The sequence below is a fragment of the Sander vitreus genome, chromosome 4 (genome assembly GCF_031162955.1).
Source record: "Sander vitreus isolate 19-12246 chromosome 4, sanVit1, whole genome shotgun sequence".
Lineage (NCBI taxonomy): Eukaryota > Metazoa > Chordata > Actinopteri > Perciformes > Percidae > Sander > Sander vitreus.
In genome coordinates, this window is record NC_135858.1 from 31,302,077 (window position 1) to 31,324,161 (window position 22,085).

At 43.9% G+C, this 22,085-nt stretch overlaps 1 protein-coding gene across 1 annotated transcript; it reads left to right on the top strand.

Annotated features, from left to right (window-relative positions):
- Window positions 1–553: 553 nt before the first annotated feature.
- zbtb40 (zinc finger and BTB domain containing 40) lies at window positions 554–21,370 on the top strand. Its single transcript, XM_078249330.1, has 12 exons — window positions 554–664; window positions 1,669–1,862; window positions 4,903–5,336; window positions 6,864–7,057; window positions 8,854–9,067; window positions 11,414–11,821; window positions 13,840–14,046; window positions 14,904–15,068; window positions 15,296–15,510; window positions 15,601–15,757; window positions 16,734–16,945; window positions 20,198–21,370. The coding sequence occupies exons 2-12, from the start codon at window positions 1,711–1,713 to the stop codon at window positions 20,405–20,407; spliced, it is 2,568 nt and encodes an 855-aa protein (XP_078105456.1). The 5' UTR covers window positions 554–664; window positions 1,669–1,710; the 3' UTR covers window positions 20,408–21,370.
- The last annotated feature ends 715 nt before the right edge of the window (window positions 21,371–22,085 follow it).

The window sequence follows — 22,085 nt, forward strand, 5'->3', positions numbered from 1 at the left end:
TTTACTCATAATTATGAACTAAGTCATCAAATAAAAAAAACGAATATCCATTTACCAGCTGTTATCAAAAACAATTCAACCTCCAAATTCTGAAAAACATAGATTTTCGTTTCATTAGTATATTGTTTCAAATAGGAACATTATGTAGGCTAAATGCGTTTCTAATAGGCCAATAACAAAAGCAATATCTCCTTAGGTTTAAGCTTGACATATATGTGTTTTTGCTATGGCTCCATTTCCAATTCATGAGAACCGGTTGTATATAAAATAGATAGGCTAGATTCAGTTACTAAACTTAACAAACCCCATAGACGTGCCAAAAAGGGGAGATGTGCTCCTGTAGCTGTCTGCTGTCGAGTCATTGTTATGTATACGCTCTACATTTATCCTATCATATTGATAAGTAAGTAAAGTTCAATACTAATGATAACAATCAAGCGTATGCGCATAGCATTTCTGCGACAATTTCACTGGACAGATTGAAGGCATAACTTCTTCATGAGAGATCAATGACAGTGTCGAGAGCGGTGTCACTAACCGGAAACGAAATTTGCTTGCCGTACCGCCTGTCGCCATTTTCAAAACGGCTAAGCTTTATTGCGCACAGCAGAGTTGTTCAGCAAAGAAGTTTAAATAAAGAGCCGGATCGTTTGAATTATTCAAGGTAAAGACATCCGTTGACTGGAAGCTGAATGTCGGATGGCCGTCAACTGTTTATTCAGAGAATAACTGCAAACGTATCCCAATGAGTTCCACTGACCTAACATTAGTAACGTTAACATGTTTTAGATCACATTAGCATCCGTAGCTAAAGCTAGTGACGGATAGCCTGCTAGAGCTGGCTAGCTTATGTAGCTATTGACTTGTAAATGTTGACCGAAGACACCTCAGTAACATAAACCTGGAACCTGAGCTAACAGTCGGTTGCTCATATAATGTGGACCACTTGCTTCGTAGTGTTGCGAATGCTAACGGCTAACAGAATATTACATGACAGACATGCCACTCATAACGTTATGCCTAATTCAATTTGAATTGAAATTAAATGCGGGGTTTGCTTAGCTAGCTTACTGTTGCAGACACAAGAACATTTCTTGAGACTTCTTATGGAAAATTGTCGCAGAGTTTCAACTGAAGCACTTGACTCGTTTCCTTCCTGTGCCCATAATCTACTAAGTTAACGTTATATAGAAGCCGGTAGCATTAACCACCTTCAAGGTACAATATGTTATATTTCTGCATTGAAATGTCTAAAAACGACTATACCTATGTTATATATTTTGTTAAGTTGTTTACTTGCAGTATCCCAAATGTTTCCTACAATGCTCAAACCATAGACTGTAGTCAACGGCTCAAACCCAGAGAGATCACATTTTATTTTAATGATATGGGAAGTTTCATTTAGTCGCCTGTCAGTGGCGTCATAAAACCTTTGACCCCTCTAGTTAACTTCTGTCCAAACCATAGAGTTTTTATAGTTTAAACTAACGTTAATTCAAAAACACTGAACTTTCACACAGCTTCTCTGTTGTGTGTGCCATTCCACCAGTAAATACAAACGGTTTGCTCCGTATTCTGCCTATTTCTAATACTGTACATTTGCTATAAATAAAAAAATAAAAAAAACTAATCTGAATTGAGTTTGACATGATGTTCTCTCCATTCAAGAGAGAGAGCGGGACATTGTGCCCCTCAAGCCCGGCTAACAGAATGATGGAGCTCCCTAACTACAGCAGCCAGCTGATGCAGCAGCTGTGGGCCCTGAGGAAGGAGGGCCACTTCTGTGACTGCACCATCCTGGTGGGAGACAGCCCTCATCGCGCGCATAAACTGGTACTGGCTGCCTCCAGCATGCTCTTCAGGTAGTGTGAGCATGGGATTTGAAAGATGATCTGCAAAGATTTTTTTGCAGGTGATTTATTAAAGTGAAATAGTTGGTGGTTTGGAATTGCTATTCAGCAGGTCTTACTTAATTTAAGGTAAGTCCACACAAAGTCTCAAGCTATTAGAGGCAACTGTCGAGCATTAGTCTATATACACAACGTTCCACTTCTGGGATTGCACCGGTACTGCCGGAAATTCCGCCGGATGTCCCTCTTTTCGGCCGGATGTCCATTACCTAGGGCTTCCTTTGTGTTGGCGTTCTAAACGCGGGTGCATGATTTCTGAGGACTATGAGTAACTGTTCCTCAGATCTCTGCAGGGTAAATCCAGACAGCTAGCTAGACTATCTGTCCAATCTGAGTTTTCTGTTGCACGACCAAAACAACTTTTGAACTATTTTGCAGAGGCACCGTTGCTCCGTCCGGCGCTTAGCACCGCCCAAGACTATTGTGATTGGTTTAAAGAAATGCCAATAAACCAGAGCACGTTTTTCTCCCATCCCAGAATGCTGTGTGGACTAGCCAGACCTTCCTGTGCAGCGCTGTGTAGGAAGGTCTGGCAATGTGAGACTAGTCGACTATTATATAGCATTTTCAGGTTCATACTTGTATTTTGTGTTTGTACTAGAACATGTTTACATGCTTTATTGTTAAAAAAAAAAAAAAAAAAAAACTTTATTTTTCTCATACTGCCCACGGCTGCTGCACCTGTATTCACCCTCTGTATGAGACGCCCCCCCTTCCCGAAAAAGCCCAGTCTGCTCTGATTGGTCATCAGTCCGCATCTCGCTCCTGTTGTTGTTGTTGTCTGCGTACAGTCGGTGTCCAGCTTTAACGGAGTATATAGCAGGACTTTGTACTGTGAAAAACACCAATAAAGGCTTCTGAACCAAATACTACACAACAGGACATGTCTCAGCAGTAATGTGACCTGAAAATGGGGAGAAATTAACATTGGGAACCAAGATTACATCTTTCACTGCTGTTAGCATGTAGCTACATGTGACAGTGGTAACACCGCAGTAGCTTAAAAAAACAAAACACTCCAGTCCTGCCTACCTGGAGCAGACGACCAATCATAGAAGGTTGACTCGGTGTTACGTGACACCTAGCCCAGAGTAGAAAAACTGTTGAAACCGGAGCGTTTTAGCTCACAGGGATTTCTCTGAAATACGTTTACCTCATTATTTGAAGCTCTGGCCACGTTTAACATGAAAATCCGACATTATGACGTTATAGTTATGACAGGAAATACGGAAAACCATAATAGTTCACCTTTAAAGCTCATTCTTGATCATTCGTCAAATAGTAGTTTGACAAAATAATCATCAACTCAAGGTCTGCTCATTTGTTTTTGTTTTCTGGATCTTTTAACTGCATCTCACCTTCTTCATCAATGGAAAAAGCTGTCAGTGGACCTTTTAAGATTAACTACCACAATAAACAGTTTAAGTGCATGGCAGACAACCCTGAACAAAACGTAACTGACACTAAAGTGTGTTGGTAACTAGCTTGCTTGGATAAATACAACTTTTCTTTTTGCTGATGGAGGATAGCTGTTCCCCCTGCTGCCTGGTTAAACTCGTTGCAGAGCTATGTCTGTCTTGACTGTACAGTATGTGGTATTGATCTTCTCATCTAACAAACACACAGAAAATAATTCTCTTAACATATCACATCACAGTATTCATTTGGTATCTAAATCAATTGTTTGTTTAAATATTTTCAATATAGAGCAATAATATAGAGCAATTTTTTGTTATCAAAAATGTCATCCAGTCCTTTCTCTTTGCACTTCAGCTGTAAAGTCCAAATCTATCTCCATGCTGTCTGTAGTAGAGATGGTCCGATACCATTTTTTGCTTCCCAATAACGATTCCGATACCCGAACTTGCGTATCAGCCGATACCAAGTACCGATCCAATACCAGTGTGTCATATATTTTATTATGTTTTAACAGCTGTATACTACTATCTCTGTATGGATGTGATATGATTTCTATCTTTGTTGTCAGTCTGGCTCAGGTTAAACTCTTTGTGAAACATGAACGCCACAGAATGTTCTTTTATTATGCAGTTTGACAGTCAGTTATAACGGAAAAAGAACATAAATAAACTACTTTAACGTATTTTTTCTTTAGGGCTTTATTACGTGGTATCGGATCGGTGCATAAACTCCAGTACTTCCCGATACCGATACCAGCGTTTTAGGCAGTATCGGAGCCGATACTGGTATCGGAACATCTCTAGTCTGTAGTAGTAGTGTCAGTCTCCATTTAGTTCTCAATTTCTTGAGGGCAAATCCAAGTGAAATCTGATGTCCTATCAAGGAAGGTTTTCAACTTCATGTCTCAAGCCATTGGAGACTAGTCCTTGTTAAATCCAGACTCAAGGCCCGTATCAACTCCTTGAGGCCAAATCAAGTCTTCATAGGCAGATTGCAATGACTGCTGGCTATTACAATGACACTGCATTTTCTTTTCAAAGCTGTGTTAATAGTGATTTTACATAGCTGGGTCCAAGGCCTGTCAATGCATAGTAGTCTCAGGTCAAGGTTAAGTCTCACCATTGGCGATTTTAGACCCTGTTTCGGGGGGCTTAAGTCTGGTGGGTCTGTAGGATTATTAAAACGATGTCATGCGATGAGAGGGCGCGCCTCATTCAGTTCAAGATTATGCATCGCTTCTATTGGACTACCTCCAGATTGTTCAGAATTGGTCAGAAAGACACACCTTGTGAGATGGCTAGGGTGACAGTGTTTGAAAGTGTTTATACATATGTTTATTTGGTTTATGGTTTATTGTCTATTTTGTTACTATTTTGTTGAATCATCTGGAATATTGTAGTTACTGTGTCTTCTTTTCTTGATTTTTGTCTGGGTGGGTGCTGACGACAGAAGCGGGGGGGATTTGTTCATGTTGTGAGAAATTTGAAGTTTATTGAAGTTAAATTTTTTTTTTTAAATTGTTAGTCACAAAAAAAAAGAAGAAAAGAAGTAAAACGATCTTCATCTCTGTCAGGTCTCTGCTGGATAGCTCGGACACCATCTCCATCGACACGGCCATGGTCTCCACGCAGGAGTTTGGCTGTCTGCTGGACATGGTCTACACCGGCAAGCTGCCTCTCGGCAAACACAACGTCAGCCGCATCGTCGCTGCCGCAGACAGCCTGCAGATGTTCGACGTGGCCGTGGGCTTCAAAAACGTCCTCACCACTCTTGTGAACCAGCAAGTCTCTGTCCCGGTGGCGTCTACACAGACGCCGAGCCTCAGTGGGATCAACAAAGCCCAGGGCGTGAACGCTGAAGGTTCAGCCTCACCCAGCAAGGACGACTCCGCGCCAGACGAGACGGAGCTGAAGGCTGAGCTGAAAAAGGAAGACGGTCAGAGTGAGGAAGGGGACGCAGAGGAACCAGCGTGTAAAAGAGTCTGTACTGAGCTCTCCGAGTCCTCAGGTCAGTTTCAGCTGCTTACCATGTCAAAGGCCTGTTTCAGGGAGTTTATAAACATTTTTGAAAGACATAAATACACTGAGTTACCAGTTTCTGTGTATTCAGTGTATAGGACCGTCAGGGGGAGAAAAATAATCGAAAATCGTATGTATCGTAGGGCTGTAACGATACGCGATAGGAAACGGAAATCGCAACACTCGGATCCATGAACCTGTGTCACGAAGTGAGAAGGCAGAATCGCGACACACCCCTTCCAACTCCCAGAGTTCTCCTTCCCGTCCAGATCCAATGCTACCACATCTTTAAATTACTATTAGTATTAGTCGTTTCGGTGCCTTATCCCCCTTTTGTTGGGTAAATTTAGCTAACTGTAAAGACGGCTTAACGCGAAGGGAGGGGGGAATTCGGCAGGGAGGAGATTTTCGGCACGAACACCGGTAACGCTAACGGAGGTGTAACGTTAAGAATGACCGCTGTTCTGACTCGGGCGCCTGGGTCTGTTTCCCGACGGTTCAGTAAACTGCCGTTAGCGTCCTTAGCACCGGAGTTAAGTGCCGACCGGGTTTGGATTGCTGTAATGATAGTGGCTGACTGCTAGCTGGCCGGGGGCTGACTCTGGATGTGTCCCCGGGCCGGGGCTGTTGTCAGCTCTCATCCCGACTGAAGCCTTGCAGCGCCGGGAGAGTGAGGCAGACAGACGGGATGTGCTAGCTGGCTAAATTACCATTAGATTTAGTCGTCTATCTATACAGCTAACGTTACTGATGAATTCGTGGGTTAGCCCAGAGTTGTTAACCGTGGTCAAAACAATCAAACTAAAAATAACTGAATGTTGAATGATGTCTAGATCTTATGTTACCCACCAAGCATTAGCTAACGTTATAGACCAGGCATTAGCATTAGCTACTTGTCAACCAGCACCTTTATAGTAGGCTAACCTTAAGCTCAATACATAAGGTCTCTGTTGTATTACTGTGTTGCAAAGTGGCATGTAATCAATGACAAAACAATGCCATGTGGCAGAAAAAAAGTTGTATTACATTTACTGAGTATTACCCCCCGTGAAAATCGTGATACGAACCGAATCGTGGGTTTGGTGTATCGTTACAGCCCTAATGTATCGTGATAATTATTACGACGATTTTTAAAAATTGAGTCTTTACCCTAGAATTGAATATTTTTCTTTACCAATGATTCACCTAATATTTTCTGTTTATACGGTACCGCAGACGACATATCCGTTTTCTGACCGAAAGCAGAAAATGCAGAAAATCCGTGTTATGTTCTTCTTTACAAATGAAATAAATGTCAGACTGACTGACATGTGATGTGCATTCTTTTGAGAAAACAATTCGTTTTTTAGAACTGGCTCATGATATATTGTCTTTAGAAGTGGATTATTCAACTTTTGTTTTTGTTAAATAAGGATAACCTACTACAACCTAATGCAATCCAAAACAACAAGCCTACAATGTACAAGACAACGGTAATGTTTTTACGGTCCATGTTTTCATATCTGTGTGTACACAGAGCCTAAAGAAGGCAGATCCTCAGACAGTGTGGCGGAAGAAGACAACCCAACGGCAGCCACGGTGTCAATTGGACCTGCCGCTGGTTTTCTGGAGCATTCCTCTCAGCTTGTGGAGCTCCTCGCCAACATGTCATCTGTCGTGGAGCTGCTGAGCCAGGCAGCACAGGGAAGCCTGGAGGAACAGGAGAGACAGGTAGAACCAAACTTGCACGTAGTGGGCAATTTGCATAATTAGCAATAACTAACATAATCGCCTATAGGGACAATATTTCAGCAACTGCTTGGTTGATTCTGACTATATCGGAGGGGTTTCGGGGGTTATCGAGCATGCTGAATCTCCTTCAGGTTCTCCTTCTCCATAAACAACATGAAATCAAGAGAGAGGGTTAACCTTTCCTGCTACAGATTTCCCGCCATGGTCAGAGAGCACAGGGGAGACACTTTGTTTCTCTCACTATGACTCTAGAGTTGCTACTCGTTCTGAAGCTAATCACCGTCACTCACACTCGCTCTACGATACACACACACACACACACACACACACACACACACACACACACACACACACACACACACACACACATACATACATGCCGGCCCTGCTATTCTCTTTAAGAGATTGACGCACACACCAATGCACAAGTATAAACTTCAGGCCGCTTACGTAGGCTACAGAACCATAAATCAAGCTTACATCATTTACTCACCGTGTGTACTTGGGCCACAGCAATCCCACCAATCGGTCCCAAAATGTCCCAGTTAGAGAGGAAATGCCGTAAACATATTCTTTGTTAATCTTTCCAATTATTCCCTGAAAGAACTAAGCAGGCCTGCCTTGTTACAAATTACGAACCAAATTTTCTTCAAAACGTGCCATTTTCAGCGTTTAGCTTGCTAGCTCCAAGTTTGTTTGCAAGGCGAGGGACCTCCTGCGGAATATCCGGCGGCGCCAGCAAATGAACTGTCTCCCAGTCCTGGAAACGGTTCTCTACCCAGCGTTAAAGGTGCCCTGTGGAGTTTTCTGGTAAAGAAACAAAAGTGATGTTTACCTTCACTGCTACTCAGCAGAACACAGTGTGTGTATCCTTGTTACCAGTCTCCCTCTTCCCAGCAGTACTAGAGGTCAGAAACTCCACAGGGAACCTTTAAGGCTACATTTACATTGCTAAGTTTTGGTTTAAAAACAAATATTTATTGCTTTGTTTACACCTCTCATTCCCCCTGCTCTGGCGTTTCCGAGCCCCTAAACTGGAGACATTTGGAAACACTTCTGACCCGTTTTGGTTTGGAATCTGCGGGCTTATGTTGCAGTCTCGACAAAAACAGTGATACTAGAAGAGCAATCGGAGAGCGCAGACCTCCACCAATGCATGCCAAAGCTTACTTCTACCGGTGGGAATATTATATAGTGACTGTAGTTTTAATAATTGTGTCCTGTAGACCAAATGAGCTTTGATAGAGAAAGTTCCAATTTGCCAAGTAAAATGCCTTTTTAGCGTCCACACTTATCACTATTGCTTGTTGAAAGCAAATATCAGTAGAAAACTGCACATTAATAGTTTTTTTTAGTAGTGCCTTTTATATTCACTTCAATGTCCAATGTGTTCAATCAAAGAATGTTAGAAATGATTTCCTTTCATTTGTTTTAAATTCTTTTTTTTAGCAGAGAACTGAAAGCAGCTGAAATGCAGAACTGAGTACACTTTAATATCCGTTTATTTATTGCAACGTTATCGCATGTTTTCCTCATATTGTGCCGCCCTGCTTTTTTGATTGTGGTCTATAACTTGCAGTGGGTATGGTATATTGTCTTGTCTGGTCATTATGTATCAATTAAACTAGGAACTTTTCTAACCGTTTGGCCATGGTTGGAGTAGATAATCTATAATGTACTAAGTATAAGTATAAGCATTTAAAACACAAAAAATAAAGGCCCGGATCTCTCTGTAGTTGTAGTTGAAAATGAAGGTAGATCTGTGCCCCTGCCAGGTTGTGTGTGAGTGCTGTGAGGAGGCCGATCCCAGCTCAGTGTTGGAGAAGCTGCTGAGCAGAGTGAAGGAGGGGCAGCTCAGTGAGGGAGCCATTGTCTCGCTGCTCCGGACCGTTCGGCAGAAAGCTCCCTCCTCCTTCCCCACACCACTGCTCTCTCTGCTGGGCGAGGTGGAAAGGGACACACCGGAACCCCACGGAAACCAAACGGCAGGTAAAGAACAGCACTGTGTGAGTGGATATCTTCTCACTCGATTAAAAATCATTTTCCAAATGTCAAGTTGAAATGTATAGTAAGAGATGTTAACGCAATGCACTTTTTGTCAAATTCAGCAAATATCTCCTCACGGTCACCTAGCTCTCTATTTTCTGTGTGCGGTGAAAAAACACCATAGACTAATGTGAATGCAAATCAAACGTAAAGGAGTCCACGGGTCACAAAACACTATTCCAGCCAATCAGCAACAGGCGGTGACAGTTGATTGTAGGGGGGGAGGGGGGAGGCAGCATGTGAATGTGCCAGCCAGCCAGTAGTTATCTGTCCATTAATCTGGGGGGGGGGGGTGGAGCTTCTGAAGGGAGGGTTGTATTTGTTTGGCAGTTGAGTTCATCACTAATTGTGCAGCATCGCTTACTACACCTTTTAACTGAACAGTTGACCGTTAAACCCATTTGTATGCAATACACTGCTGCCATATTTATATCTCGTTGCTGGGATAATGGTAATAGTTAAAGGAGAAAACCCTGACCCGAATCAGTGCAGGTAACACGGAGAAGCTACAGCTACGTACTACAAGCGTCCCCTGAGCTAAAACGGCAGTGGTCGGGGCAAGTTTTAGAGTGCCTTTGTGCCTCTTACCAGACACAAAATACAATTAATATGTCTGTGTCACATGAACAGGGCCCTTACGTGTCAACAAGATGCGTTTTCAACTCAGACAGTGTTTAAATTCACCTACCCTGGTCCCTGTCTCGACCCTGCCGGTAGCTAGCTTGCCCTGCTAGCTGATAGCCGTTAGCTGCTAGCTGCCGTCTGGTGAGTGTATTCAGACAGGCTTCTGTGAAAATTATCCCAATGACAATCCACGGAGCGGCGGTGGTGTGGCTATGTCCTCCAGAGGACAGGTCATATCACGTCTTGAAGTTTATTCCCCCTAAAAAAAAAAACAGTAGTGCGGTAGTAGCTGTTAGCTGCTAGCTGCCCTCCGGTGAGTGTGTACAGCCAGATAGCCGTTAGCTGCTAGCTGCCGTCCGGTGAGTGTATTCAGCCAGGCTTCTGTGATAATCATCCCAATAACAATCCATGGAGCGACGGTGGTCTGGTGGATGTCCTGCATAGGACAGATCATGCCTTCGCAGCGAAACGTTTAGATTATTTCTCCCTCAAAATAGGTAATTGAGCACTGTAGTGGTTATGACCATATCAGTGACTATGTAACTACATGGAAACGGGATAAATGATGTCTGTGGCTTGCACAGTAATAGCGTTACTGAAGCTTAGCTGTAGCATCGCACTGTCTCCTGGGAATTCAGTTGTAGCAGGAAAAGGTAAAGAGTAGTGTGTGAAGAGTGAAGAGCGGAGTTGTTCACAAGGGAAGAAGCTTGGAGTAACATAACTATGGAGAACATAGCAGATATACAACACACGGAAGAGCCTTTTGAGTTTGATGGTCGTCCTTATTTATTCGAACCCGAGTATACAGACAAAGAACTAGCCTCACAAGAGTTGGAAAGAACGAGACAGACAGAGGGGCAACAGGCAGATGAACTTGCTGCTCCAAGCGCAAGCTAAAGCTAGCCTTCAGTAACTGGAGGACATAGCAACACCATCGCCGCTGTGTGGATTGTTATTGGGATGATTATCACAGAAGCCTGGCTGAATACACTCACCGGACGGCAGCTAGCAGCTAACGGCTATCTGGCTGTACACAGTCACTGGAGGGCAGCTAGCAGCTAACGGCTAACGGCTATCTGGCTGTACACACTTACCGGAGGGCAGCTAGCAGCTAACAGCTACTACCGCACTACTGTTTTTTTTTTAGGGGGAAATATACTTCAAGACGTGACATGACCTGTCCTCTGGAGGACATATCCACACCACCGCCGCTCCGTGGATTGTTATTGGGATAGTTCTCACAGAAGCCTGTCTGAATACACTCACCGGAGGGCAGCTAGCAGCTAACGGCTGTCAGCTAGTAGGGCAAGCTAGCTACCGGCAGGATCAAGACAGGGACCAGGGTAGGTGAATTTAAACAATGTCTGAGTTGAAAATGCATCTTGTTGACACGTAAGGGCCCTGTTCATGTGGCACAGACATATTAGTTGCATTTTGTGTCTGGTAAGAGGCACAACGGTACTCTAAAACTTGCCCCGACAACTGCCGTTTTAGCTCAGGGGACGCTTGTACATGTAGCTGCAGCTCCTCCGTGTTACCTGCACTGATTCGGGTCGGGGTTTTTTCTATCGAAAGTACTCGCGTAGCTACAGCGATCAAGATTAACATAAAAATTGGCCGGAATTCTCCTTTAATAATTCTTTTGCCTTTTCCCATCTTTTACAGTTGACTCAGAAAGGGAAAATGGCACCGGAAGTGAAGAAAAGCAGGAGGAAGAGGGAGAGGAAGAAAACAGTAAGGAGGAGACAGAGGAGGATGAGAAAGTCAAAAATGACCCGACAGACTCTTTTTCATCTCCCTCCTCCTCCTCCTCCTCCTCCTCTTCCACCCCCTCCAAGCCCTACTCCTGTCGCTGGTGTAAGAGGGGGTTTGCCTACAAGTGTCGGATGCTGGCCCACATGAAGCGCTGCGCCATGTCGCAGGAGTGTGAGCAGCAGTGCCCGCAGTGCCCGGAGAAGCTGCCCAACCAGCGGGCCCTGCAGCGCCATCGGGCCGAGGCTCACCGCAGCACTGCACGGGTGAAGAAGAAGGTGGCGTGTGACCTGTGTGGGCGAACCTTCGCCCACCCGTCAGGTGAGATTCGCTGGTCCAGGGAGGGTAAAGTCTGAAACATCCACTCAACAACTAGGGCTGCACGATATGAGGAAAATATCTAATTGCAATTATTTAAACTGACATTGCGATTGGACTATGATTCACCATATATTGGAGGGAATGATCATTTTGTATCACTATTCATATTCAACAAAAATGATTAAAGTGGGATTTTTGCAAGTATCTGTACAAAACTTACTGTCTTAAACTGTCTTAAGGATAGGATTTGTAAGCAGGGACGTCTCTGCAGCACCACAATACTTCATTCAGAATGGTTCGACACATATTTTGCCTTTGACAAATGCTGCGCGATTTGGATATTGCACTAGTCGATATTGCGATTTCGATAAAATTGCAATTAACTGTGCAGCCCTATCAACAACACAAATGCATAATGGCGCATAGTTGAATACAGTTTGCCACCTACACAGAAGGTTTCAGCTGACACATTTACAAACATAACAAAGGCGGCACAGCGCTGCTATATGTACTGTATATAGCGGAAACAAATTCATGTATACTTTTATAACTGATTTTAAATGTACAATGAACATTCGCGTGTGGTTGTTGTAACAAGTTGAACACGCAGATGCTTGTCAGACACAGCACTGAAATGTCACACTGTCCCTAAGTTGTTTATTTACTTATCATATTGTTTTTTACATTCAGAATCCACATTTCCCCAGGGACTAGGAACCTTTAGAAGAACTCATTGTGTTTGTAGCAGTAAATAGCCGCTTTCCGACCGGAGGGATTTTTGCAGTTCCTAGAACATAAAATTCCTAGAACCCTTTTTTTCTCGTGTTCCGACTGGACCAATTTGGGGATTTTTAAGTCCCTCTGGCCGCAGTTCCTGTAACTCTTTCAGCTCCTACTTCAGGGCACGGTCTTTTCTCTTTTCCCTTTTCAGCATAGGAACCTAGGTCAACGAGGGGTTCCGGTACAGACAAACCAACAACGGGACAATTTTAACAATTTTAGCCATCTTATTCATCACTAATTTCACTTCTGACAAGGTTTTAGGCGAGAAATTAACTGTTAAGATTTCGAATATAGGTAGTCTTGCGGAAATTGATGCCGAATTGACAATTTGCTTCAGAGTTTTCGGAGTTGAGAAGCTCCATGAAGTGAGGCGACAGCCAGCAGGCGCCTGCCCCAGCCGCTAGCTCGTCGCTGGGCCAGTCATGCTCAGAGACCCCTGGGTAAGCTGGAGTTCTCTCAGACCGGTCTCGTAAATAAGAGGCTTTTTCGCCGTTGACATTTCGTTTGTTTAAATATCACTACACATGTCCATCATAAGATTAACGCACATTAACACACATTATTAACACACACACACACACACACACACACAGTCACATACACACACGTCCACAGCGCAGCAGGCAGAGGCGGGGGAGAGAGAGATACCCGTTTCTATTCGGGAGACTTGTTTAAATTATGACAAATATGCTATATACATTAGATTTAGTATTTAGTTCCTACTTTTTTTTTGGTGTATTTGTTTTCTGATTTTACCGCTATAAAGACCGTTGCCGTGCTTGCATCACTTCCTTACCCCTCCTACCAGTGAGTTGCTATGGCCACTTGGCCAGTGCGAATGCAATTGCAAAAAACGGTTTTGGGGGAGAGTAGTTAGTAGATCTGTTTAGAAGTGGACTTTTCCTAGAACTACGTTCCTGTAACTACTTGGTCAGAAAGCGGCTAATGTCGTTACAGTTGTTTTTTTTAGATGAAATGGGCGGGCACACTGGCCTGCAAGCTGCAGAGTGTGTTTACCCCTGCAACCACCCGTGCTTTTTCATACGTCAGCGGACTTATTTGCCTAATCTCCACATAGCCTTTAGACTGTGGTGAAAACGAAGATAACAATGGGCTGAAGGAACTTTTTAGTTCCTTTAAAAAGCTGTTCCAGGGACTAAAAGTCTCAAGAACTTTGGGTGGAAAAGCAACTTAAACTGAAACTTGAAATTGATAGGTTTCTGTTCATATTTCAGGCATGATTTACCACAAGCGCACCGAGCACTTTGAAGAGAAACCGTTTGCTTGTGAGGACTGCGGTGCAAAGTTCGGCGCCAACTCCTCTCTGAAGAATCACATGAGGCTGCACACAGGAGAGAAACCTTACCTCTGCAAACACTGTGACATGAGCTTCAGTGTGGCTGCTGCCCTCGCATACCACACCAAGAAGAAACACTCTGAGGGTAACGCACACACACACACACACACACACACACACACACACACACACACAAAATCTTTCATTTAAACTACAGATTTTTGTTGAACTTAAAGCTCAGTTCCGACCAAAGATTCGCACCGAGACCAGTTTAAACTGGCAACCACTGTCCATGCTCCGGTCTGCAACATTCCGCAACCTGCCAGTTTACGGTGTATCATCTCAGAAACAACTCTCCGTACTTCTCTCTAACTTCCATCTCTTCAGGCTTTTTGTAGCTGGATATGATTTGTAGCACCATAAAGTATGAATGAAGATAGTGAGATGCTTGCTACAGCTGCATTTCTAGTAGAGATGAAACGTATTTCTCTGATTCTCTGCTTTGTTCTAACGGCGCTCCCTCTCTTCAGTCACTCTCTACCTCGCTCCACCACATACCGTGCTCGCCGGCACTCGTTGAGCCTCCGTCCAAAACTCTGCCATTTCCACCAGCTGACAGTTTGTAACTGACTCGACCAGCTGACTTGGCTGTGAGAGTGAGTTGGCTGTTGAAACAGGTGACGTCTCTTACGTTGTAAAACCAGCCTCGGGAGACTCAAGCAGCCGGTTCAGACCGCTGCAACTTTTCTCTGAAATGTTGTAAAACGATTTTCTTCCCGTCACAAATCTTTGGTCTGAAACGGGCTTAACATGGTATGACCATATACTGTATGTAATTATATTATCCCACTGAAAGTCGATACATGATGAAACTGATTATCTTCTGACTGCAATCCCCATTCCCATGAATAAAGTCATTATTTATATCTAGAATCGGTAATCTGATGATGAGGCAGTCTTTGCATGTCCAGTCAGTTCAGTCTGTGTTTTTTTTCTCTTTAGGAAAGATGTATGTGTGTCAGTATTGTAAGGCCGTCTTCGCCCAGTCCATTGAACTGACGCGCCATGTGCGAACACACACTGGTGATCGGCCTTATGTGTGCCGAGAATGTGGCAAAGGTTACAGCCAGGCCAGCGGACTCACCGTCCACCTGCACACATTCCACAGTAAGAACACACTCTCACATTCATGCTGCATTGTTTTTTCCATCCATGAGAATAGATGGAAATAAATGTTTAACTTAGATAGTTTCCTTAAATCCCAACCTTCCGTATTTTTAAGCTCGCTTTAATTGCAACAGAAATACATTTGCAGAATAAATGATGTACCGAAAGCTAGCAACTGGCTAATACAATAATGGAATAATTGTGGATTTGCTCCCATTTCATGTCAGATTTGTCGGAACCTCATGACTGTCAAAAGTGTTGTCTCAGCTTCTCCTCACTGGAGGAGCATCGGCAGCACATCCAGGAGTTGCACCCAAAGGAGTTCCACAAGTGTCCCACGTGTAACAAGGTGTTCAACAGCTCGGCCCTGCTGGACAAACACAAGGCCACCCACACTGGAACCAAGCCGTTCAGCTGTGAGCTGTGCAACAAGTCGTACCAGGTAGGATGAGGCTGATGGTCTTTCACTGTTGTCCAGTACGGTGTGCTCGCTGTGTATTTTATCTAAATGTCTCTCCCACTGTTGCCGTAGCAACTGTCAGGCCTGTGGTACCATAACAGGACCAACCACCCGGATGTGTTTGCTAACCACACCCGGCAGCTCAAGACCCTGGTCCAGTGTGATGTCTGCTTCAAGTTCTTTCCCAGCGCTGCCAGTGTGGCCAAACACCAGGCTGCTGAGCACCAGGGTGAGGACAGCACAGCTTCTCCACTGTTTCCCCCAGGTCGAATGCTTTAGCCCGGCCCGGCCTGGTTATTTCCTTACTAGCCAACGGAGTCCGGCACAGTGCTCACTCCAAATAAAACGCTACATTACATCACTTCCAGCAAACTTCACAAAGAACAATTTTAACCATACAATCTGCGGTTTTAACCGAATATTCTCTGCTCCAGCTCAGCTCAAAACACAGTCTGGGGTGGCCTCTAGCTTACCTGGTAGAGAGCGCGCCCTATGTAGGCTCAGTGCTTGCCAGCGGCCCAGGTTCGAATCCGACCTGAGGCCCTTTGCCGCCCCCATTCCCTGTCTCTCTTCAGCTGTTATAAGCTAAATAAAGGAAAAAGCCCTAAAATCTTTTTAAAAAAAGACACAAAAAACACAGAATCCTTCACAACGTTAGCGTGATGTTCACTATCGAGCCTGTTTGTAACCGTTAGGCTACCGACAACGTTTCAACTGACTTTAGCAGTTTGTAGATAACACACTTGACTGTCCTGCTGTTAACAGATGTGAATCAACCACAGACAGCTGCCCTGTTCACGGACTCATGGCGGTGCACCACTTCAGTTCACGGCAGTGTGACGCAGAATTAATATAGCAAATTAGTTTTGGCATTAAAAAAAAGATTGTTCTGGCCTGGCGGGGGTTCCCATTGGCCTGTACAATTCTTGGGGAACCATTGTTCACATTATAAGGTAGGTAGTGGCATCTGGGCCAAATGGTTTTTCATAGAGATGGTTCATCCCAAAGTAGTTTATCCTTATACAGTACTTTAAAGTAATTGTATTCAAGGAAGAAGACAATGTATCACAACCTGTGTTTTGACAGCGTGTCTTTAGCTGCACAGCAGCTGTAAGATTATACATCATTTGCCTTCATTAAGGCAATATAAATGACAGCAGCTCGTCATTGTCTGCCTTTGCTGATCCCGTTTGTCCGTTGTCCAGGCTCGGCAGCGTCGGCGGTGCACTGTGCGTTCTGCCCAGCAGTGCTGGCCGGGGAGGAGGAGCTGCAGGAGCACATGAGCAACCAGCACGTCAGCCAGAGCCAGGAGGCCTTCAGCTGCCCGCTCTGCTCGCTGGTTTGCTGCTCCCAGCTGGAGCTGCAGGAGCACCTGCTCTCCTGCCACATGGAGGCTCAGGAGGACGCCTCCCAAACAGTAAGGAGCTCTGCTGCTGCACCTAACGCACATGGGAAATGTAGTATCAACCCTCAGCTGTAGAACTGAAAAAAATACCGTCCACCTCAGCTCAGATGATACATTGATTATTAGGTAATCAGTGAAATCATTTATCAGTGACATTGTCAAACATTAGATTATTTGCTCGTTTTACTTCTGTATTATAATTTATTATCAATACAATATTACTTGAAATACAATTTTATTTTGAGATTGGTAATACAAACTAAGCAATTTGAAGACATAATTTTGGCTTCAGGGAATGAAACATTTTATAGACCAAATGATTAACTAATAATCTTAACTAATAATCACCCAGTATATTTGCACTCAATCGTACAAGATGTTATTGTATATTTTGCCTTTTTACATACAGTATTCATAGGCTGTGCAGTTTTTACACTGAAAAATTGCACAGCCCACCCACACACCAGACCAATATAGGCTTCAGCCTTTGAATACTTCTATTACATATGTTTATCTTTTATTATTTATTGCACACTAGTCTCTTAACACAGCCTTAAAGGCAGGGTAATGTTTTTTTTGTCTAAGTGACTGATCTGATCTTTGAAATTGGTCTAGTATTAAGCAGGACGAAACCAGCTGCAATGTTAATTATTGGGCAACTGCGCACCTTCAATACTTCCACTCCGTCCGCTAAAAGTGCTGTCTTTGCCGCTGACAGGCTCAGATTATTATTCTAAGTGTCTGACAACATTATAGAAAGGATCCCTACAGCGATAGGCCTTTTTGTTAAAGTTCAAGATCTTTTTTGTTTAACATGAAATGGCTCCGAAATCACTACTTTTAGCGTGTATAGAGCAGCATATTTCCACTCGTAAATGGGTGAATTAAGGGTTTATTTCAACCAAACCAGAGTGATGATTGTTGGAACAGTCGACAGAAACAAAATAAAACTATCAAAAGCCGTCTTGGTTCTTCAGAAATTGGACAGAAATAGACGGTGAACATTTGCCCAATGATTCTGTTTCATCGTCTACATCGCGATGTGCGCATGCGTGATAGTCACATCGCAGGACGTTGCGATGTTGACGCTACAACTTCTTTGCTGCTTGATAAAAAAGTAAACTTTCACCATTCTCCTTTTCCACGATTGTTACCGGCCGACCCTTCCCCTTTAAGACAGGTGGTCATGTGACGTAACGTTAGTCCGACGGGGGGGAAAGTGAGGCTCTCCGTGTGTAGAAAAGTACGGTAAGCGGCAGCTCCCGCTGACAGTGATGTACATGCTTTTCCATGGGTAGTGAAGCTACAGTAGTCAGTGTTTTATGTTCGCTGCAAAGACAAACTAAATCACCTGATTAATGCAGCGTAATCACGACATCTCCCGGCCATTTTTCACCGCAGAAAGCTGCTACCAGCCAGGCTAAAGCTAACATAGTTAGCCTAAAGAAACGAGGCGTCTGTTACAACTAACGTTATGGTTCGGAGCTGCGACGCTGGAAACGTAACACTAATCTACAACAGCAGTCTGTTTCTGATATAACGTTTACACTGATTTAAGTGCTCTTGGATACACAGTTTGTTGAAGAGTGTGACATGCAGGCTCTGCATGCACAGCAAACCACCAATCATGATCTATTTTAATAAATGTATCAAGCAATCAAAGCAGGCCCCGCTAGTCGACCACAACCTGAAATTTAGAGGAAGCAACATGCATGCATTATTAATATCATTCACTTTAGCCTGGATTGATATTATATGAATGCAATGGTGTCATGTCAGTCAACCAGTGTATTTCTTCCTAATTTCCCTCTCCAAAATCACTTCAGAAGAGTAATCACAGCGCTTACTTGCTTTGGTTTTTGTAAAGCATTAAAGTTCAACAAAGACTGGTTCACATAAGAACATTTCCTTTTTCATTTTTATTTTCTTTGCAGATGCACTCCCCTACAAAATCACCCCAGTAGTTGAGAATGACTAAATAGGGCTATTTATGTCCTCTTGTAAAAATTAGTCTTTTTTTCATATCGCAATATATATCGCAGGGAAAAAAAATATCGCAATGTGCAAAGTTTTTTCCAATATCGTGCAGGCCTACAGCCCGGTTCGTGTCTGTCGGTTACAGCAGCCTCGCTCAACACTGGACCCATTTCAAACATTCTTGTCTAGTCTCTCAGACACCAATGCATGGGGAAATTATGGTCCAGGTTGGAAAAAAACCCCAAAATGACCCTGCATTTCACTGCACATGCTCAACGAACATGTGACAAATTAAACCTTTGAAATACTGAACCTGAGCAACAAAATTGAAACCACATTGTGTCTGTGGTTGATATTGTGATGTTTGACTTGGTCTAACACAATGTTTTAGGAGTGCAATGCTAAATCGATGGAGTATTCTTTTCAATATGAAAACACTGAATCAAACTGCCCCCAGTGTGTTTTGTGTCTGATGGAAAACATCTGCTTAGACATCACTGAAGTGTGAAGGAGTGCAAAAATAGAGAGGGCCCTATCTTGCACCCGGCGCAGCGCAAAGCCCCACGCAAGTGTCTTTGCTAGTTTAAGACCGACGCAGTTGTCACTTTCTCGTCCAGCGCCTACGTCGTTTAAATAGCAAATGCACCTGCGCCCATCTGTGCGCCCATGGGCGTGCTGGTCTCACAGGGAGGTGTGTTCAGGTGCATTCTTGCCGTATTGCTATCTTGAGGCAGCTGAAAGTGATCGCGCCATTGACCAACAAAAACCTGGTCTAAAGTCAACAATGCAGCATTTCATTGTTATTATAACGCCTGCTTCACCTTGTGGAGTTTTTGGTGGCATAGTGCTCGTGCCATATATGATCTGCGCACGCACTTTCCCTTCACGCACGAGCAGATCAGTTTCTTCTCCTGAGAATCTCTCCTTCCTGCTCAGCTAATCCGCCATCATAATAGCCAAGGTACAAACGCGCCTGGCTTTTAAAGGGAATGGGAAATGACACTCTGATTGGTTTATTGCATGTTACGCCCAAAACACACCTATGATTAATTTAAGACACTAAGTACAACCCCTTTTGAACCGTGCGCCTGGCGCACGGACCCTTTTTTCCGCCCTTAAACTAGCAAAAGTGGATTTGTACACGCCCACAACGCACCTGCGCCGGGCGCTTCACGCCGTACACTTAGATCGTTAAAATAAGGCCCTTAATGTTTCAACCAGCAGAGCTGTGCGGTTTTGCCTTTGTTTTTGAATCAATTCAAATATACGACTTGTCTGTCCAATCAGGTGGTTGCAGCAGATCCAACAGGCGATGAAGGGGCGGAGCCTGTCAGCTCTGAGGAGCAGCTGGCCGCTGCCCAGCAGGTGTTTGTGGCTCTGGCCGGGGAGAGAGAGGGCGAGTCGTCAGCCGAGGTGGTGCAGGTCAACATGTACGACCTGCTGAACAGCTCCGTCACCTTTATCTGCGAGGACAAAGCAGCAGTTCCCGACTCCTAACTGTTAAACCCCAGCACGGTCTCTCAGCCACACGCCAAGGACTCGTTGTGATTCATGTTTAGTCCACCAACATCTTTTCTGTGGCAGTTGTTTTGCAGTTTTGATTAAATGAATGTGTTTTTTTTTTGGATTATTTTTTGCCCTTTGTTGACCGAACAGCTGAAGAAATGAGAGGGGGGAAAGACATTAGTTTACATACAGACAGCCAGTTGGCTTATACGGGCCATGCCCACAGAGCACAGGCAGTCAAACAGCAAAGACAAAGGCAGAGAAACGCAGCGGACCTCCGTCAGACTGCCCCATCTATCTCTACTTCAGTTACCACATTTCTCACACAGCAACCCGCTAGAGACGGAATGTGGACTTTCAGTTACAGGTGGGGGTCTGGCCCATAGAAATAGAACGAGAGTAGAAACATTTGCTGTGTTCATTTGACTCGTTTAGAAAGAAATGGCGCTCAGCACTGTGCATTGACGGGAGAAACAGAATCCGAGTTACCCTGCTACAACAGGACGGGACAGGACACATAAAAATAGTCGCCACTCTGAACATCCTGCTATGTTGATTTGACTGTGAATGTCTGTTCTATTGTCATTATATTTCTATGATCTCAACAATGAAAACAGAAAGAAAGTTCTTGTGAGGTTTTCATGGATACAACTTTAACTTGTGTTTTGTTGAGCTTTTAACGGTAGCTCAGAAAACTCCATTCACTGATGAAGACTGTGAGATGTGACCGTTTGAAAGTGTGTTCATCGAACAATAAGGTTTGCTGCATTTTATATTTTTATTATTGTTAACAAATCCCGTGAAAAGACCCAAAACAACAATGTATATATATTTGTTTACCTCTCAATACTCTCCAACTTCTCTCCTCTGTGGCTCTCAGCCCCGAGCCCATTGGTCCCTACTGATTGTACCGACTGTGATGTTAAAATAAAATCTAATAAACTTTTAAAACTGGTCACAAATGTAGTTTCATTTAAAAATCAAAAAGGCTCCTCAAACAGCTGGCCATCGTAGTTTTTAGCATGGAGGAAATAGCGCATTTGTTGGGGACTATTTTCAGCGGCGGATTAATCCACGTTTGGTGCTCTAGTGAGTATTTGTGGCAGCAGGACGGTGTGTGGGATTGAGTGAAAATAAACTTGAGTGTGTGTTCATTGTGGTGGAATGTCCAGAAACAGCATATTGTGGTATGATGAGACTAAAGGGAAAGCTTAGACAACATCAGGGGTCTCATTTATAAAACTGTGCGTAGGATCCTTACTAAAAGTGTACATACGCCCCAAAGCCAAAAATGGCGTACGCCAAAAACAATTCAGATTTATAAAACCGTGCGTACGTACATCTGTAAGCAATGTTCTCTTTATGAATCACAGATTACCCACAAGTGTGCGTACGTGAATCAGCCTCTTATCCCGCCCTGTACGCGCCCATTTTTAACCATAAATAGTCAATGCAAAGCGCCTCGTGAATGCTGATAAGTATTTTAATGACACTGGCAGTCACCGAATCATGACGACTGGCCATTTCCCTCTGGAAACAGCCGGTTTCCCCCAGAGTGGCGAGTTACCTGTATGTGGACCGGGATGGCACGGTTCCAGCGCGTTGCCCTCTCTACTGGACCCAATTCAGTACAGAGATCCAAGAGCGCAGCTTTAGGGAATCTAAATCG